General features: G+C 43.7%; 1 protein-coding gene across 10 annotated transcripts in view; it reads right to left on the reverse strand.

Annotated features, from left to right (window-relative positions):
• Positions 1–20455, reverse strand: part of SLC26A5 (solute carrier family 26 member 5) — a 35472-nt gene extending 15017 nt beyond the window's left edge. For 2 of the 10 annotated variants that reach the window (XM_044423217.1, XM_044423218.1), the window contains exons 1-10: positions 13743–14043; positions 8593–8793; positions 6826–6965; positions 5835–5945; positions 4644–4825; positions 3465–3629; positions 2209–2361; positions 2031–2113; positions 1784–1931; positions 127–240 (exon numbers count right to left, since the gene is read on the reverse strand). In XM_044423217.1, coding sequence (XP_044279152.1) covers positions 127–240; positions 1784–1931; positions 2031–2113; positions 2209–2361; positions 3465–3629; positions 4644–4825; positions 5835–5945; positions 6826–6965; positions 8593–8747 — 1251 coding nt within the window. In that variant the 5' untranslated portion in view covers positions 8748–8793; positions 13743–14043. Of the gene's footprint in view, positions 1–126; positions 241–1783; positions 1932–2030; positions 2114–2208; positions 2362–3464; positions 3630–4643; positions 4826–5834; positions 5946–6825; positions 6966–8592; positions 8794–8999; positions 9381–13742; positions 14044–19737; positions 19768–19828; positions 20106–20274 lie in introns of those variants that run through there. The other 8 variants (XM_044423211.1, XM_044423209.1, XM_044423208.1 and 5 more) reach the window with 8 other exon arrangements.
• Between the last annotated feature and the right edge of the window lie 232 nt (positions 20456–20687).

Here is a 20687-nt window from a genome sequence, read left to right on the forward strand (position 1 = left end):
TGTGCACAGGGCTGTACCTTAGGCTTCTGAACAGGGTGTGGATAAAATGGGATACTTGTGATGGGTAAAACAGATACCCATTGGATCTTATTGGAGCAAGGAAAATGGCAAACATGATGTAGATACCTGAGTCTTTCCCCCAGTACCCTCTTGAACGAGACTCCGGGACATTGAACAAGTGACAGCAAATGTTTGGAAAAAGGATCCTGCGGAATTACATATGCCTAATGCAATGAGTTCCTGTAACAATAGAAAAGAGGAGAATAAAAACAAGTCACACTGAAAATTAACAAAGTACACCAAGTTTAGTGCTTATACAGATGATTATTAACTCCAAATAAGTAACTGCTTTACAACTAATTGTGGGGTGGGGTGGGGTGGGATGAGGGGACTGCATAAAAATGCTCAAGCACTGAATTGTACAGAGTACCAGTCAGTCTTCTAAGCTGTGGCTAAAGCTCATAAGCACAACTGCTGTATTTCACAGTCCTTATAAAGCTGAAAAGGACTGCACCCACATCACAGATCTTGCAGTCAAGGACCTTACGGCACTATTAGATTGATCTGATTGGATGGAGGGTGGGCAATAAACAAATCTCTTCAGTGGATGCATCCTCATTTGCCAGCTCTCAGGACTGCTCAGTGTTACAGTGAGCAGTAAACCATGCAGTGTTGCCAATCCAAATGTGTCTTGACAGATCAGGAGAACTTCATACAGAAAGGGAAAGAAGCATTTTTTCAGGCAAAAGTTAATCTTCTGGAAGGTAACACAGGGACATTTGTGGGCACAGAGCAGGACAATTTGTTTGCCACCCATTCCTCGCCTTCCTCCTTGTCCACTGGCTGAATGGAGGCTTGTTACAAGGAAACCAAGTCTCCAGAGGTCCGCTAACTCCCCTTGCTGCTGCTGTGACTGACCTGCCATCTCAGTCACACCAGCTTCCCCCTCCTGCTCCAAAACCCAAGTGCCCAGTTGGCACCCCCAGCACAATTTGATGGGAACCCGAAACAGTATTCTGCTTTTTCAGCACACTGTCCTGTTTTGTGCCCACAAATGCCAAGTCCTTAAGTTACCTTCCAAAATATAAGCCAGTTCAGTCCGAAGGTCAAGGCCATATGGTTTGTGTATCCGGAGTTTAAATCAGGCAGCGGTGTCCAAAACAATGTCCAGGAAGGAAGCCAAAAGCTTAGATATCCAATTTATCTTAAATGAAGCCAAAGACACCAGTAACAACAACTCATGGAGAGCAGACTCTGGCTGATCTAATTTATAGCCAGCTGTAAATCAGTGCAGCTGGATAATTAGGCCAGCGTCTTGTTTTACAGGAGGCTCCACGCTCAGTCTGCTGCTTGAACTTCTGCTGGGTCTGTAAATGCCTCCTCCTTTCTACAGGGTGAATTTCCTCCGACTCCAGCCTCTGAGGACTTCCAGGGGCTGCCCAAGAGGGTCTTGGCTGCTTTTCCAATGGAAGGCAATCAGCTGCACCTTCAACCCCTGAATTGGACTGTAGCTGGGGCCTGCCATGCTGGCTGTCTTCGTCTGAAGAACCCCCCCTCCAGGTGGGACATGACAATGGGTTCAAGCACTGGGTTGTTTAACCATCAACCACCCAGAATGCTCAGTTTGGACATCATGTCTAACAGGCTAGGAATGGGATGTTCATGAGATGATTAGCAAATGAAAATAGAAGGAAAGTGGTGAGCATGGAGGAGACAGTAAGTGTGCTCTTGGTCCCGACCCCCCCTGAATGCAAACCAAGCCATTAAGTCAGAGCTGAGTTACCTGATTGCCATCCACTGTATAACCATGCTTTAGAGCAAAGATTTTGGACATTGAGATTGTTATGGAAAACCCAACCAGTGCAATTGCAATTGCGTCCACAAATACTGCTGGGATGAGGCTGACATCAGGTACTTGTGGAGGACGTAACCTGCAAGTGATTAAAAACAGAAAAAATGATAATGGCCTGGCCAGACTAAATCCCCTAACCATAAGAAGGCAAGAAGAACATTTAATTCCTTGTCCTTACCCTTTGGGGATATTCCCAACAACGTTCACTCTGTAAGTTTCTGACAGATTCATTCCAGCAGAAACTCCAGTACCGATTACCACCTTTAAAAAAGCAAGCACACAAGAATAAGAGTAACCCAAGAAAATCTCAAAAACCTCAGTGAAGGCTCCTTCAGCTAAATTATGATGCAACTTACCACAATGATCTCCATAGGGATGGGGACAGGAAGTTTCTTCTTAAAGCGGTCATTGATTTCCTTACCACTCAGCAACAAAACCATACAAATTAGTCCAACAACTAAAGCTGCTACATTGGTTTTTGTGATATTTGCGAATACAGCAAATAAGCTCTGCAAGACAAAGTGAAAAATGCATCATATTATAGAGTCAAGGAGAACTAAATCATTATGTGGAAGGGGGTGTTGGCTTTAGAATACAGCACTCTGAGGATCTACATTTTTATTTAAAGATAAGTTTCTAGCCCTTAAGGGTGCAAAGATAAACTTGAAAGAAAGAGCACGAGCTTGGAGAAATGGAGTGGGGCTGGGTAAACTTCATGGGTAAACTTCAGCTTCTAAGATGCCGACCTTCCCTCCTTGTCTTCTGCTTAAACTGCGACTGGTACAGAGCCAGGTTCAGATACAAAGTACTGTCGCTGTCGCCTGTGTCATAATCCTCAGGCTGAGCTCAACACAGGCATGTATGGAGGGAGGACAGCCTCCAGAAATGTAACATGTTAATTTTTGTTTTCTGCAGACATCTCTCCGAGTCCTTGCCAGGCTCCCCGATTCTTATTTTATTTCTTAGGAGATTTTTTTTTAATAAAAAGACACTAGCATACTGTAAAGGAAAGTGCTGCTCTCTGGCAGTGTCTTTATTTGGGTCCACAAGAGTGGTTTTGTGTTTTGGAGTCCAGCTCCATTGCTGCTTTATAATTTGGTACTTGGGCAAGTTGCCTTTTTTTAGCCTCATCAGTTTGCCTTAGGGAAGAGAACCAGGGCAGCCTTTTATGGAAAGACAACCCCTGCAGTGGCAGCCATTATGGAGAACTCCAGTGACACTCACTCGAGATTCCTAATCAGCCCACCAGCCCCAAACCCTGGAGACCCCACTACCCACCACGGACCAAGCCATTCAACAGTAGCTTAGCAAGTGGACACAAATAACATCTAGCAACTCCATAGCCTACTAGGAAACAAAGGGAATGCAAATTGCCTTGCTGTATCAACCATTAAACTGGTTGAATTGCCTTGGTTCTGTTACCTAAACTGGTTTGCAAGGCTCAGTGGATCCTGTGGAGCCTACAGCTCCTGAGTTTCCTGGGTGAAAGCCATGAACAGTTGATGGTCAAAGACTGGCTGAAAGCTCTCTGTTGATGTGGATTGTGAACCAAGACACTTTTTAAGCTTGGGAATGCTCCCGTCCTATGTCACTTCACTGTACGGCTACTCACAGAAAGAATGGAGGGGGCTCCACTGATGCTTGAAGTCTCAATCCCAAACAGATACTTTAACTGGGAGGTAAAAACATGCACAGCTGCAGCAGTGGTGAATCCCCGTACCAGGGGCTCCGTAAGATAAATGGCTACAAATCCAAATCGAAGAAGTCCTAAACACAACTAACAGAAAGAAAGAAGAATCACTTTCTAGGAAACACCATGGACTTCGAGCTTGATTTAAAAAGCCAACATTGTACAGAGTCTCAGACTTTGAGGCCCTGGTCTGATTGCCCTTATCTTCAACTTATCTTCAACTCAAGGTAATTACTGATAAAGCCACCTCTTTCCTTGTAGGCATGCAGGCCTCTCCTTCCTCTTCTTGCCCAGAGAAGAGAAGCATGCCAGTTCTACTAGGCCTGGTGTCTGTGACCTGAAACTGATGCTGTCCATCCACTAGTGGAACTGACACTGCTGGCAGAGTGGATTTTACCTCCCACCCCCTAAATCAGCTCCACAGGCTAGGGAGACCCTCTGCAGCAGATTTGTGTGGGATAGGCAGGTGGAGGGAGAGCAAGGGCACAAGAGGAAGTCAGCTCTTGTGATTTCAGACAGCACCCATGGTGTGGGGAGGAAATAGTGTGTGATTACAGAGCTTGAGGCATTAAGGTGCCAAGGAAGCAGGCTTGGGTTTCCTGTTACAAGGCAGATTAAGTGGCAAATGAATAGGAGGCCTCCAGCCAAGGTGGCTTGAAGGCAGCACTGTGACCAGCAGCTGGGGTTTGGCTCCACACAATCCGACTAACAGGAGCAATGGAGGTTATGCAACATCGGCAAACCAGGCAATTCTGCTTAATCTGCCCATACATACCCAGAATCCAGCCATTATGGGAGTAAAGTATTATGCTGTCTTAGAAGAGAATTTCATTTTTTTAAAGAGCATAGTACAGGCAGCTTTGAATATGACATGGCTTGGCAATATGGTTAAGGCAGCATCCTGTACCCTGGCACTCAGCAAGGTACGGTCTGAAACTATTTTCTCCAGTGTTCAGGTACAAACAATTCATTTTGTACCATTTCAGGTCAGGAAAGATTAGCTCTGATGGATGGATTGGAAGCTGATGAAGCTGTAACTCCTCAAAGGCGAGTGTTTAGCAGCAATATTCAGATGTGCTACTGAACCAGTAGATACACTACCTGTATGATCCCTGAGAGCAAGGTAACGGCAACAGCTACTTTCACCCTCATGTCATCTCTGGCCTTGCTGTTCACAAGATCTGTGCCATTCGTAACGTTGGCATCTGGCACACTGAACATTTCATCGGGAACTTCTCTGCGAGTCACTCCGCCAATCATCAGGCTGATGACAGCAAACGTTCCTGCAAGAGGAGCATTTGATTCAGAGGAATACTCTTACTCACCACTGTAGCAAGGAATGGCAGAGATGCCGGAGTATTTTTGTCAGTGGGTTTGGTGTACACGTGTAAAGTGTCCTGAGGGGTGGCAGAAGCACCCTCCTGGTGTGCAGCATGGTTCCTTTCCTCAAGGTGGGGATTTTTTATGCCAGCTCCAGGCTTGGGGGCAGTGAGAAAACCCTAAGGCCTGATCCCCCTCTCCCCAGAAGGCCTTGTTCAGGGGTTACCAGTTAAACCTGAAGAACTGTCCACGTCCCTGGGGCCTCCAGGAGTGATGTGTGCTCACTGCCACAGTAGTGAAACTTGTTTCCATCAACAGGCAGCACACAATCCTGCCCTGCCCCCCCCCCCCCCCGGTTTCAGACCAAGGGATTTAGGATTGCTCTGCCCAGCACTTTCCTTATTACCTAATTTATATATGTGTATTTGAATGTTCAAAGAGTTTCACATATGCACTCTCAATAATCCACACAACAGACATGTAAGGTCCGGAAATATTATCTACATGTTACAGAAAAGGGGCTGATTCAGAGAGGATTGTCTGAGGCAACCAGCAAATTGATGGCTGAGGCAGAATGTGAAGGAGGGACTTAGTGATTCATAACCCAGCCTCCTAGCCACCTGGCTACCCCCTTTTTCCATGTACTGGATTGAAGGTAATGAAAAGCAGTTGCAAATGAAGCAGTTCAGGGTTGCACTGAGATGTACTGACCAAGGTAACAGAGTTCAATTTCGGTTTAAAGAAGTCAAGATTTGATTTTAAGGCCGCAATGTCTTTATGTGAGTTATGGGAAGTGTTGAGTTCATGCTTGACACATACTGTAAGTGTTTTAAGTGTTTAGGAAAGGATTCTTGTGAAAAGGTGGAATGTTGTACTTCCTGCAATAACAACCAATTATGCTTCTAAGATAAAGGAGCATTTTATTTTTCTGATGTTTTAAAGAAAACAATATTTAAGCATTAAAAGGTGTACCTATTGATATGTGTCTGGATGTTCCAAATAAAGTGTACAGAAAGACTGGATAAAATGAAGTATACAGTCCAAATACTGGGGGTACTGCTGCCAGTAATGCATAAGCTAAACCTAGGAGAAAAGAGAGAAAAAAGGTAGAACAATCCAAGATTCTAAACAAATCCCTTCCATTCTTTCCATACATTCCACTTGTGTTTGAATGATCTGCTGTCAAGGAGGATTGTTCTAACAATCACCTTCACTCTGGCACACAAGTTCTCTATTCATAGGAATTCTAATTTTTGCTACTGAAGAGTATTCATTCATGCGAGTCTCAACCTGTAGTGGTCGAGTTCAGGCATGTGTTTACACCTCTGTGTGCACAAGGCCTCGGACTAATACTTTTTATTTGTAATAGCTCACCAAAGAAGATACACTTTGCTATATTTGCATGCTGCCCTTTCTCTAAGGAGTTGAGAAAGGCGTGCAAGTTGCCAAAGAAACTGTATAAGTCTCATATTCAAGCAGAGATTTGCAGCTGGGTTTCCCATGAGCAAGTTCACCATTCCAGCCATGAAGCAAGCTGGCTCTTATACAGGTTGCCCCCGAGGCTGACAGAAATATTAAACTTCTTGATGTGCCTTTCATATAGGGCTGTACCCCTCAATGTTCAGCTGGGGAACTATTTGTTTTGGGATTGCCTATGCGGAAAACAAAAAAGCAAAACAAAAAACACACCTGTGCCCAGTGGCTGCTCAAGAGGAAGTTTAGCCTGCTCTTTTAAATGGCAAGATTTGATGCAATTTTCATTCAGGGAAATCCTCATGTGAAAATGGAGGGAATATAGTCCTCTTGAGAGGAATGGATTGTCTTCACCAGTTAATTATGTCAGATCTGGTTTATTGTATTAAGCTTTCTACACTTATCCAAACAAGCTACATGGTGCTGTCACAAAAGCAACGGCTGGTCTGAAGATTCTAAAAAGAAAGGGAAAAAGTTAAATTTCACTAACCTTGAGGGAGCTGCATGACTCCAGTGCTTATACCTGAGATAATGTCTCCCAGCAAATACTCCTTCACTGGATAGCGAGGGAGCCATGTAAAAACTGGGAAAAAACTACAGAGAACAGATTTGGCTTTCTTGGAAGAACAACTGAAAATGCAAAAGAAAAAGCAAAATCAGGTGGAGGAAATGGGCAAAATATAAATTCTTTGTACATAGATAGACAAGAGTGACTGGGTTTGCACAGTCAGGAAAGGAAAAGAAGCCATTGTGGTGACGTGTTTTCCTGCACAGTGAGGGTCAGCCGCACACGGCTTGATTTCCAGCATTATCTGCACTGTGTGCATGTTGCCATATTATTCAGACCCAGCAAAGTGGGTGGGAGTGGTGCCTTCCAAGCTACCTGGCAATCCATGGATCATTCCAGGGTTCCAGGATGGGTTGGAAAGCACTCCCACCACCTGCCCTCTCCAGGGACAACATGGTCTGGGCAATATGACAATCCGCATGTGGTGCAGACTGCTATGGAAATGAGGCAGCATGCAGCTGGCTTTTGTGGGGGGAACCCAGTCATGTGCACTTGGCCACCCACTTCATAGAAATTGCTTGTGGAATCAGTTTTTTCTCGCCTGTGACTAAGTTATGACACAATCCTGTGCATACTTAGAAAAAGCGTTAACAATTTCCAGCATGTTGCAGTCAGACAGACAGCCACGCTGTAGGACATTTTTCTGCCCAAACATGCATAGGATTACATCTTCATTCACAGGAATTAAAGTGCAATTCTAAGCATGTCTACTCAGAAATGAATTCTATTAAATTCAATGGGACTTATTCCCATGCAAATTTGTGGAGGATTCCAGGCTTACAGTGCAAACCTGTTCATGTTTAATCAGAAATAAGTCCAGCAGTATTCAGTGGGGCTTGCTCCCAGGCAACTGAGTATGGGAACAGAGCCATGGTAATTCATTTCTTACTGCTTGACTGAATTGGTTACCGTCAGCTGCTTCTGCCAGTTTTCTATTCTACCATATCTTGGAAGGACTAATTAAAAAAAACACAATTTGATTGAAACTTAGCACATTAGAAGCAGATTAGGTCCTTCCTTCCAATGTACCAACTAGCAACATGCAGGGTGGCTACAAGAGTTTTTAAAAATGGCATGAAAATATGTATATGTGCTTGGGCACACATGTAAGCATGTGTATGTAATATGGTTTAGTCAAATTTAAGATTAAAGACCCATTGAAATCTATAGATTAGGTCAATCATGACTAAATCTGGATCCAACGTATATCTGAGATCATGTGACCTTCCTCATTCATGCTAAAGTATCAGCCTCAACAGAGCTGTATCACAGTATTTTTTATGAATGTATGGGTTGGCTTTTACATTCCCATGAAAAGTGATGCACGACCATAGCATTTTTGTTGGCTTTTGAGGGACTCAAAAGATTCAGTACTCTGGATCTAGCATTCCTGTGAGCTGACTTCTGTTCACAGGATTCTCCCACTAGCAGAAGATGAGGAGGTGATTTTTGCCCATCTGACCTTTTCCTGCAATCCCATCACCTCAATTGTTTCAGGGGCTTGCAGGAGCCTCCAGAACAGTGTGGGAGGTCATGCAGGGGAAACCAACAGAAGTTGGCTTTCCCCATCTCCAGATTCCTCACCTCTGCTGGATAGGACTCCCTTCCATATACAGGACAATGTGAAATCCAAGCCAATGGATGTATTTAACAAGGCCTAGCATGCATACAGTAACTCAAATGTCCTACCGGCAAGAATGTGCTATCTTCTGACCAAGAGGTACAGACGTCTTTTCCTTCTTGTGCAGCTGCTCTTGAAGGGTTCCTTGGGTATACACCTTCCTCTCCACACAATACCTCTGGTTTGCTCCATTATATACTTCATATTCTCCAGCATCTTCCATAGTACATTTCAGTGAAGGAGAACAGAAGTTCTGCTCCTTGTTGTTGCTATCAAAACAGACACATTCAAAAAGGATAATTTGAGAAATCCTCCATCTGGGGGAGGAGAATAGCTAGACGTGTTTCCACATAGGACAGAAAGGAGGCAAACAACCTATCCTGGCTTCACTCCTCTTCCTCCCACCACTGGGGACCAACAGCACTTGTGGGGGAGAGAGAGGGGGCAAAGGGAAGCTCGCAGGAAAGAACATCACCATATTGCTGCTCAAGGTGTTCAACAGGACCGTCTCCTACCGCCCCAGTCACCTCTGTGCCAAACCACTAGCCCTGTGAGAGGCAACCTGGAAAGGGAGAGCGACAGGCAAAGATGCCCATTAGATGCCTGTTCTTGGGCAGCTTCCTCACGTGCCCTACACCAGCCTTCCACATGTGTTGCACTACAACTTTCATCATCCCCACCCAACAGTCAGTCATCCATCTGTTGGGGGACCTTTTCCCTTCCTGGAACTCTGGGAAAGAGCTTTGCTTGAGATGACAGAAAAGATAACTTGCATGTGGCTCCTTTTCCTGGATACACAGAAAGCTGCTTTATACTGAGCCAGGCCATTGGTCCATCTAGTCCAGTACTATCAAGACTGATTGGTAACTTTCCAGGTTGGAAAGTTTCAGATCAGAGATTTTCCTGCTCTGCCTGGAGATAAGGAAGAGGCCCTTTTGCATCCAAGGCATGCATTCTGCCACTGAGTCACAGCCTTTCCCTCACTCAGTGCTGGAATCCCCAACAAGCTGACCCAAACCCTATTACCATATAATTTAATAGATTTATATAGTAAACATATTTAACAGTTATTTATTAAATATATTTAATCAATTAACAAAACACACTGTGAACAAAACATGCTGTGCACTACTGAACATTGCTAAGTGAATCACAAAAAGTATACTATCATTTACATGATAATTTAAAATATATACTATATAAAACATTAATAAACACATTACAATCAATACAACACAGCAATTAACAAAAGAAATGGTTCTTTAATTGGCATTTAAGTATGATATAATTGGCACCCCTGAACATTGGGAGGCAGTGGGGAGATCATTCCAGAAACTGGGTGCCACCACAGAGAGGGCCCTGTTTCCCAGTTGCTGTGAGTTGGCCATCGACAGACTGTGGTACAACCAGCAAGACCACCTCCAGTGATCTTCATACTTGTGAGGTCTGTGCTGGACAAGGCATCCTACCAAGTGACCCAGTCCCAGGATGTTCAGGGCCCTACTTGTCAACAGCAAGACCTTGTACTTGGTTTGGTAGCCTCCTGGCTTTTGCGTTCTGCACCATCTGTAGTTTCCAGACCAAGCACAGGGGTAGTCTCACATAAAACACATTAAGCTACTATAAACCTGACATTACCAATGCATGGACTACAGTGGCCAGGATATTCTGATCAACATCCCTACTGAGCTATACTTACAGGAAAGACGGCAACCTGAGGGCCACCCGCTCTCAGATTTTGGACAATCAGGGCAGCTGAATGCCTCCCCCATGGCTTTAGCACTTGTTCATTTTAATATGGGGTGAGAGGGTTATATCTTCAAAAAAACCCTGCCATTGCAGGTGGCATTTTGCGCAACCTGAACTCTACCAGCCTCAGAACCAAGGGGACTTGGCTGTTCAAACCATGAGAAAAGACAAACGAATGAGATAAAAGGTGGCTCTCAGGTGTAAGCCTGGCAATGGGTGGTGTGTTAGATGCCACACATAAAACATCAGAGGGTGGTACAAGAACATAATAAATACATAAGTACATAAAAGTAATGATATTGTCACATACGCCCCAAATGATTTGAAGCCTGTGTGATGTGGGCCTTGACTCTTCAGCAAGTGTGTGCTAGGGCAGAATACAGTCCCTCTGTATTATGAGGGAAGATATAAGGAAGGAAAAGTGGCTCTTGAGCAATCTCAGTGCATAGTTGCGGAAATGACTGAGGTGACAGCATCAAGAGCATTGGCAATATTCCTTATCAGTAAGATAAGAACGTAAGAGACTAAGAGTCTTAAGAACTGACGTTCTTAAATCTGACTGATAAAGCCAAGATTTGAAAGGACTTAGTGCTGTATCAACCTAAATGTGTTTGAGCACACGCCCCCTCCGTGATTTGTAAAGGCCTACTTGCCGTTCCTCAAACAAAGGACAAAATATGGTAGTAGCTGTAGGCATTATTCCTTTGTTAGGTTCATATCCCATAAAGATGGGAGGATTTTTCAGCCATGGTTGCTACTGACCATGCTGGAGAAATTATCTGTGGGAAATGAGATGCCCACACCAAAGTTTGCAGAAGATGACAGGTTTGCTACTGAGTGTCCTTTCCTCAGGGAGCTGTGACCAAGCCCGGGCCTTAGATGGGTGTACCTTGCATTGAAATGCAAGATTGTGCCTGGCATGGCTGGGGCCACGCCTCAGCTGCAGCCCTGCAGCTGCTCTTCTTCCTCAGGTCACCAGTCCGCTTGTTCCCTGCCTCTCCTCTGGCTGAGATAAACGGGATGGTGAGAAATAGGATCAGCAGATGCCATGTGCTATTTGCTCACTGGATCTCTGCCTGTCCAGCAAGCAAGTGCTGGCAGGGATGAAAAAGAAGGTGGGGAAAGACAGTGCCACGGTGCTGACTCTCCAAGGGATCTTGCTGAAGGGCCATCAAAAACCTGGAGCTGCTGCTGATAGTATATTTAGCTGTACAATTTTAAAAAGTTACATTGCAGAATGAAGGAAGTAGCCTGGAGATGCAGAGATTAAATGCAGACTACAGATGTTCAAATGATCCCCTTCCTTCTAATCTGCAATAGGACATACTCTGCACTACTCATGCAATACTTTATTTATTCATTTATTTATTAGATCTATATCCTGCTTTTTCCTTAAACAAATGCAAAGTGGCATACATAATTTTCCTCCTCCTGCTTTCAATCTTATCCCCTCAACAACAACCCTGTGAGGTAAGTTGGGCTGAGAGTCTGTGACTGGCCCAGAGTCACTCAGTTGGCTCCATGGCCAGGTGGGGACTAGAACTCAGGCTGCCTGACTCCCAGTCCTGCACGCTTAACCGCTACACCACACTGACTGTCTTACACAAGTAAAGGAAAACAATGCAAAGCCAAGCTCAGGGAAGCAACACTAATGCCATTGGCTTTACTAATTCTAGAAGAGCACTGACAGGCTAGAAAGGCCCCGTCCCTCAAAGATGCCAGGATAAGAGTTGTCACACTCTTATGCTAGATCATGAGTTGTATAAAGGATCATTCAGCTCTGTGGTTGCCTATAACCATTTCTGGCCAAATAAATGGCCAAAGTGTGCATATGCCATGCAAACTCTGTTTCTCTTCTTGCAAATTAGAAGGACAATGATTCTTTCTGCACTTCTCTCTGCTCCCTTCATTCATTTAAGTCTAACCTCTGTGGGCAGTTTCTACGGCAATGCAAATTGTAGCAGATGACCAAAGGCACAGTATTTGTGGCCAAAGACCAGACATACTGCGTTCTGCGTTGCATTCCCAGACCATAGCAAAGCAATGCAGAAAGCAGTCTGGCAAGCTACTTCCCTTCTCACTTCAGATCACTGAAGTGACCTGCTCTGATGACTGCCCCTTTTCCTGCCCGCACAGAAGATTCACAACCACACAATGTGACAGCCTCTCCCTCTGAGGGCATGTTTACACAGCAGGAGTTCTGGCCCAGGTTAACAACCTGTGTTTTCTCAGGCAGGAAATACATTTCAAAGGTTATATCTTAAAATATGTTGTAAGTGTCACGGGTCCCTCATGGAACATGCTCAGGTCAATGTGTGTAGTGTAAATTCTGAACTCTACCCCAAGATTAAAAAGCTCCCCCAAGTTTACAATAGAAATATGCCTCATTTTATTGTGCTTTGCTTTATTGTGCTTTGCAGATATTGTGCTATTTACAAATTGAAGGTTTGCGGCAACCCAGCACTGAGCCAGTCCATCAGCGCCATTTTTCCCAACAGCTTTTGCTCACTTCATGGCTCTGTGTCACATTTTAATAATTCTCACAGTATTTCAAACTTCATCATCATTACTATATTTCTTATGGTGATCTGTGATCTTTGACGTTAATATTGTAGCAAGAGCAGCAAAAAGATTCCAACTCCCTGAAGGTTCAGATGATAGTTAGCATTTTTTAAATCAAAAAAGTATTTTTAATGAAGGCTATGTACACTGTTTTTAGACATAATGCACACTTAACAGAATGCAGTACAGTGCATACCTCATCTGGGAAACAAAGAAAAATTGTGTGACTTGCTTTATTGGGATATTCACTTTATTGCAGTGGCCTGGAACCAAATCTGCAATATCTCTGAGGTATACCTGTATAGTTTAGATGCTATGACATGGTGCATTTTGAGAAGGAAAATGTGAGCAAGGAGGAGAATAATAGGTAATTATCTGCTGGGATGGCAGAGAAAATTGCAACAGATTCAAAAGAATTCAGATTTCTATGAATCCAACCTGTGGATTCTACAGCAAGCCAGCTTTTTCAGGGCTTTTTTCTATTTGGAGGCAGAGGTAGGGGAAGTAACTTGTAGTAATTCATGTTAACACAGCTGGAACTGAATTCTTGTACATCCATTAAAAGAAAAATCTGATTCCATCAGTGAGCAGATAACATAACAAAAGACACTTGACAATCCATGAAACAAACAAAAGCAAAACAAAGCCAGTGTAGTGTAATGGTTAAGAGCATGGGACTCAGGCGATTTGGGTTCTAGTCCCTGCTCGGCCACGGAGCCAACTGGGTGACTTTGGGCCAGTCACAGACTCACAGCCCAACCTACCTCACAGGGTTGTTGTTGTGGGGATAAGATGGAGGGGGAGAATGATGTAAGCTGCCTTGAGCCCTTTGTAGGAAAAAGGCAGGCTATAAATTGGAAATAAAGAGAAAAAACCAAAATAAAATCCATAGTACAGTCACATATACCTGGGCCAAGTTCTTTTTAGGCACTGCTAGGCCAGTCCTCGAGCTGCTGTTTGCTTTTGGGATAATGAAATAAGAGAATGCAGTTTCAGGATTCAGTGAAAACTGCTGCAAAGGAAACAAAAATCAGTTACTGAGATGTTTTAATTCCATCTTCCTCTGTCTCTAAAGAGACAATTACCCACATGATTGTTTGTTTGATTGATTTGATTGGATTTATATACTGCCCTGGCAACCCACTCCAGTATCTTTGCCATGAAAACCCCATGGACGGTACCAAAAGGCAAAAAGATATGATGCCGGAAGATGAGCCCCTCAGGTCAGAAGGTGTCCAATATGCTACTGGGGAAGAGCAGAGGGCTAGTACTAGTAGCACCAGAAAGAATGAAGTGACTGGGTCAAAGCCGAAAGGATACTCAGTTGCAGATGTATCTGGTGATGAAAGGAGAGTCCGATGCTACAAAAATCTGTACTCCTGGAATGTAAGATCCATGAATCAAGGCAAGCTGGATGTGGTCAAACAAGAGATGACAAGACTGAACATCAACATCTTACGAATCAGTGAACTAAAATGGACAGGAATGGGTGAATTTAATTCAGATGACCGTCAGGTATACTACTGCGGGCAAGAATCCCTCAGAAGAAATGGAGTAGCCTTCATAGTCAATAAAAGACTAGGAAAAGCAGTACTGGGATACAATCTCCAAAATGACAGAATGATCTCAGTTCGAATCCAAGGCAAACCATTCAACATCACAGTAGTCCAAGTCTATGCCCCAACCACTGGTGCTGAAGAGGCTGAAGTTGACCGGTTCTATGAAAGCCTACAACACTTTCTAGAATTAACATCAAAAAATGATTTTCTTATCATCATAAAGTAAAGTAGGAAGCCAAAAGATAACCAGAATGACAGGCAAGTTTGGCCTTGGAGTACAAAATGAAGCAGGGCACAGGCTGGTAGAATTTTGTCAAGAGAATACGATGGTCATAGCAAACACTCTTTTCCAACAACCGAAGAGACGACTCTACACATGAACATCACCAGACCGTCAACACAGAAATCAGATTGACTATGTGCTCTGCAGCCAAAGATGGAGAAGCTGTATACAGTTAGTAAAAACTAGACCAGGAGCTGACTGCGGCTCAGATCATGAGCTTCTGGTTGCAAAATTCAGGCTTAAATTGAAGAAAGTAGGGAAAAGCACTAGGCCGCTCAGGTATGATCTAAATCATATCCCTGATGAATATACAGTAGAGGTGACAAACAGATTTAAGGAATTAGATCTGATAGACAGAGTGCCTGAAGAACTATGGACGGAGGTGCGCAACATTGTACAAGAGGCAGCAACTAAAAACATCCCAAAGAAAAAGAAATGCAAGAAAGCAAAATGGCTGTCTGAGGAAGCTTTACAAATAGCTGAGGAAAGAAGGGCAGCGAAAGACAAGGGAGAAAGAGAAAGATACACCAAATTGAATGCAGAATTCCAGAGAATAGCTAGAAGAGATAAGAATGCCTTCTTAAATGAACAGTGCAAAGAAATAGAAGAAAACAATAGAATAGGGAGAACCAGAGATCTCTTCAGGAAAATTGGGAGATATGAAGGGAACATTTCATGCAAAGATGGGCATGATAAAGGACCAAAATGGCAGGGATCTAACAGAGGCAGAAGAGATTAAGAAGAGGTGGCAAGATTACACAGAAGAACTATACAAGAAAGAGCTTAGCATCCCTGATAACCACGATGGGGTGGTCACTGACCTCAAGCCAGACATCCTGGAATGTGAAGTCAAATGGGCCTTAGGAAGTCTGAGCAACAACAAAGCTAGTGGAGGTGACAGTATTCCAGCTGAGCTATTCAAAATCTTAAAAGACGATGCAGTAAAAGTGCTACACTCACTATGCCAGCAAACTTGGAAAACTCAACAGTGGCCACAGGATTGGAAAAGGTCAGTTTACATTCCAATCCCAAAGAAGGGCAATGCCAAAGAATGTTCAAACTACCGCACCATTGCACTCATTTCACATGCTAGCAAAGTTATGCTCAAAATCCTACAAGCTAGGCTCCAGCAGTATGTGGACCGAGAACTACCAGAAGTACAGGTGGGATTTCGAAGAGGTAGAAGAACTAGAGATCAAATTGCCAACATATGCTGGATCATGGAGAAAGCTAGGGAGTTCCAGAAAAACATCTACTTCTGCTTCATTGACTATGCTAAAGCCTTTGATTGTGTGGATCACAACATATTGTGGCAAGTTCTTAAAGAGATGGGAGTACCAGACCATATAGGTTTCTCTTGAGAAACCTATATGTGGGTCAAGAAGCAACAGTGAGAACTGAACCACTGATTGGTTCAAAATTGAGAAAGGAGTTCGGCAAGGCTGTATACTGTCACCCTGCCTATTTAACTTATATGCAGAGCACATCATGGGAAAGGCGGGGCTAGATGAATCACCAGTTAGAATTAAGATTGCTGGGAGAAATATCAACAACCTCAGATATGCAGATGATACCACTCTCATGGCAGAAAGTGAAGAGGAACTAAAGAGCTTCGTGATGTGGGTGAAGGAGGAGAATGCAAAAGTTGGCTTGAAACTCAACATTAAGAAAACTAAGATCATGGCATCTGGTCCTCTCACTTCCTGGCAAATAGATGGGGAAGAAATGGAGGTAGTGACAGATTTTATTTTCCTGGGCTCCAAGATTACCACAGATGGGGACTGCTGCCAAGAAATTAAAAGACACTTGCTCCTGGGGAGGAAAACTATGGCAAATCTAGACAGCATACTAAAAAGCAGAGACATCACCCTGCCAACAAAAGTGCGTATAGTCAAGGCTATGGTTTTCCCAGTTGCAATGTATGGCTGTGAAAGTTGGACCATAAGGAAGGCTGAGCGCTGAAGAATTGAGGCCTTTGAATTGTGGTGCTGGAGGAGATTCCTGCAAGTCCCTTGGACCGCAAGGCGATCCAACTGGTCAGTCCTAGAGGAGATCAAGCCTGACTGCTCTTTCGAAGGCCAGATACTGAAGATGAAACTCAAATACTTTGACCACCTAATGAGAAGGAAGGACTCCCTGGAAAAGAGCCTAACGCTGGGAACAATTGATGGCAAAAGAAGAAGGGGACAGCAGAGAATGAGGTGGCTAGATGGAGTCACTGAAGCAGTTGGTGTGAGCTTCAGTGGACTTTGGGGGATGATGGAGGACAGGAAGGCCTGGAGGAATGTTGTCCATAGGGTCGCGATGGGTCAGACATGACTTCACGACTAACAACAACAACAATAAATTTCAAAGGGCTCTGTGTACAATGGGAAAAGAAAGGGTAGAAAACCCAAAGTGATTCTCCTAGCTTGTACAATTGAGAAGAAACCTTAGTCCCCCTTCAAACCTCACTTGACTTTTGAACAAACTAATTTCCATTATGAGTTATTTTAAATAATCAGTGCCAAGATCGACTGGTATTCTGGCAATGACCTGTCATTTCATTCCAAATTTCATGGCTAAATTTGAGGTATGTTCACTTCTGAAGTTCCCCCAGTCCCAGGAGTCCAGCATGCTATCAGCTGTGTATATTTGATCTAGGCAAGGAACAACTTTAAAAGGTCACTAATGCCCATTTATGGGTCATAAGACTCTTACATGCCAAGTTGATTAAACGGCAATAATCTGCCAATCACAGCAAAGTACCAAACATTTCCACAGTCTATTTAGCTAAACCATAACCCCAGTTCTCAGCATAAATGGTTCACAGTCTCCCCTCTTAGAAAAAAATGAGAAGACTTTTTTCCATGCTTTTGTCACTTCTGGAACATCCAAGACTGTTCCATGGTGTTCTTCATGCTGAAACTGGCTTGAAGCTTAACCTGTCCAACCCATTTAGCTTGGCAGGTTCAGAAAAGAAATGCCACCCATTGTCTAACTGACATCCTGGAACCAATACAATTGTTATGCTCACTGAAAGGATCACATGGAGGTTATCTAGGCACCTGCCAATAAAAAGATGGGGAAGAAAATATATGGCTCTTAGATCTCCATTTCTGATGCCAAGTCAGAATTTTTTCTCTGGAGAAACATTTCATTCTACACCCAAAAAGTGACAGATATATTTTCTTTATCAGCTCCCAGAACAATGGGACAGGCATATTCCTTGTAATTGGAAGGTAACATAACAGTATCCAACCAAATCCTTTCCTAATGAGTTAGGACAGAGGGTGGTACTCTTCCCTCTGGGCAAGAATGATGCTTTTGGAACTTGACTGTATCTCTTAAATATAAGAGATTCTGTTATTATCCAAATATTGGGTTATCAAATATAAGGCCCTTCTATTGCTCTAAATGTGACAGTCCTGTTAGCTGTTAATAGTCAACACAATGACAATCATTCTCTATAAAACCAGCCATATAATGTCACTACTATCCACAGAATCTATAAAATGGCTTGCTTAGATTTTTGATAGGATATAGTTTCAGAGGCATATTTTATATTTATAGTGTTCTTCATCAGTTTTTCCCACTGGAATCTGTGAGTGCTGTAAGCAAGCACATGTTCTTACATTTCCCAGGAACTACAGAAAACTGTCCAGCAGAAGTTTTCCAGCTATAAGCATGTGCTTTAATGCATTATAACCAAATTACCCATTTGTGTATATTCAAAACATTTACCTGCCTAATCAAATACTAGTCTCTGTTAAAGCAAACTAGGTAAGACATGCACAGGCGTTGACCTTGAACAGAAGCTATCATAAAAATGTAGAACATTAAAAATATCTGGCAGGTTAGGTCACTATAGAGAGCTGTGTCTTTTTCTAAATACTTAAAAATACTTTATTGTATGACCACAATCAAAGGAGCACAATGCTAATTTTTCTTTCCTTTTCTTACTATCCTTTAAACATAAGTTTTGTTAACATTATAGCACCAGAAAAACAAAAAACGAAAAAACCCTCATTCTACACAAAGAAGAAAAAACTGCACAAGCAGAACTTCTGGGGAAAGTGAAATTCAGGAAGTTATCAGCTGTGCTGTAATGATGAGAGCTGAGTAAACAGACAAGGCTTGAAAAGTTGGTGATCCACTGCTTTCCAACTAGATATGAAATTCTTGCTCATTGTTCATAATATTTAGTTATGGTTAAAAGTCAAGCACGATGGCTTCAGGTGTGGAGCTGCCCTATTCCACCAACTGTTCTGTTCATTTTCTTCAAAGTAGTCAGTGGAACTGAGTAGTTTGGCTAGCAGTCCTCACTGACGTGCCAGCACAGTTTGTACACTCATCCTGCCAATAAATATGAATAAGCAAAAGGTAAAGCACAAAGAACTAGAAGAGGAAGTGCAGAAAGCAGAGGAAGAGAAATTAGACAGAATGGAAAGGATCAGCCAAAGATCCCAACTGGTCAGCGATAGGTTCTTGGTGTGTGCCAAGGCAAAGTGCTATGGAAAAGGGGCTTCTTGCAACTCCTGGAGAAGAGGGGTGTCTACATCAAGACAAGAGACAAATCTACTGCTCTTCCTGGGTCCCTTTTAAAAACTATTTTGGTAGGTACTAACATAAATATCAGGAAGGCAACCTGAGCTTATTTCTGGAAACCCCCCCCCTTTTTTTTCAAAGTTAGGGGTCATTTCTTGAGAAAGGATAATATATCTGGGGACAATCAGAGTATTTTCTCACTTCTCCAACGAACAAAAACTAGCCTTATGCATTAGAAGGAGAAGGACTGCCAGATCATAGGAGATAACATTTAAAAGTTTCTCCTTCCAAGAGGTAAGTCTGGTTTGTCCTTCATGCTGAAGGTATTTCACTATGGAAAGCGAAAAAGCCGAAACAGTGGTGCTGTCAGGGCAATACTTTGGGGCAGAAGTGCCGAGTCCCACGGAAAGGAACTAGCTGGAGGATCCAAACTCAGCTGAACAGGCTTATTCCATTCAGAAGTAAGTACGGTAATATACATCGCCATCAAAAAGGGCCACATCATAACCTCATTAAATCCAAAATGATCTTACTTGGCTTCACGCCTGGCCACGAGTCTGTCTTCCTTCCCCCCCCCCCTCCAACAAGTTAGAGATAACACATAAAAACAAAGGAAAACAAAACCTGGCCCCTTTCCTGTAGCTTCATCAGCAGTCGGACATACAGAAGTTAAGCAAGTGACTCTTCCCTCGCCGTTTTATCTGTTAGGCACGGTGGGTGGGTGGTGGAGCGGAATCGCCCTGCCTAATTTGTCCCCGCCAAGGCACGGGAAGACTAGCATACAGATGGAAACTCCGGATAAACCCTTTCATCCATATATATATCAGACTATATATATTCTGTTCGGGGAGGCGGCTGGTTGCCCCCGAGCTGCCTTTCGGTCACGGCAAAGGCGCTCAGCCCAAATAGACAGAGAGGTCCGCTTTTTGAGGGAGGGGACACGGCGTCGTGCCCACCCACAGCCGTGCCCCATTGGCTGGGGGCTCCCTCTAATGCAACCAGGAGAGGAAAGATACCGCGTGGAGGGCACGCGCCGCCCGGTCATGAGAGACCGGCCACGCGCTGCTTACCTTTCTCCGGCCTCCACGTTCGCTTTCCAACCAAGCCCGGTAGCTGTAGCAGGAGTAATACCAGTGCCTCGCCTTAGTACACGCTAATCTGAGGTAACTCTCCACCCACAGCTAGAAGTATCCTCCTCCAGGAAGCCGGCAGTCCAAGAGCGGGTTATTGCAAAAGAAAAAGAAAAGCGAGGGGTTGCCGGTTTTTGGTTTCTTACATTGCGAGCTACGTTACAGAAGCTGCTGGGAATGGTAGTTCCTTCTTCATTTCAGAGCCATGACTCCAGAAGAACGCAACACTACAAGCCCCGGCATGCAACAGGGCACCAGTCTCGTGCGCGCTTCCATCCGAAAAGGATGTTCCTGATAACATGAGCCGGAGATTTGAGAAACCGGCGGCTGGCTGCTGATCTGGCTGTTCTGAG

Source organism: Varanus komodoensis, unplaced genomic scaffold (assembly GCF_004798865.1).
Source record: "Varanus komodoensis strain SLA01 unplaced genomic scaffold, ASM479886v1 scaffold13_3, whole genome shotgun sequence".
NCBI lineage: Eukaryota > Metazoa > Chordata > Lepidosauria > Squamata > Varanidae > Varanus > Varanus komodoensis.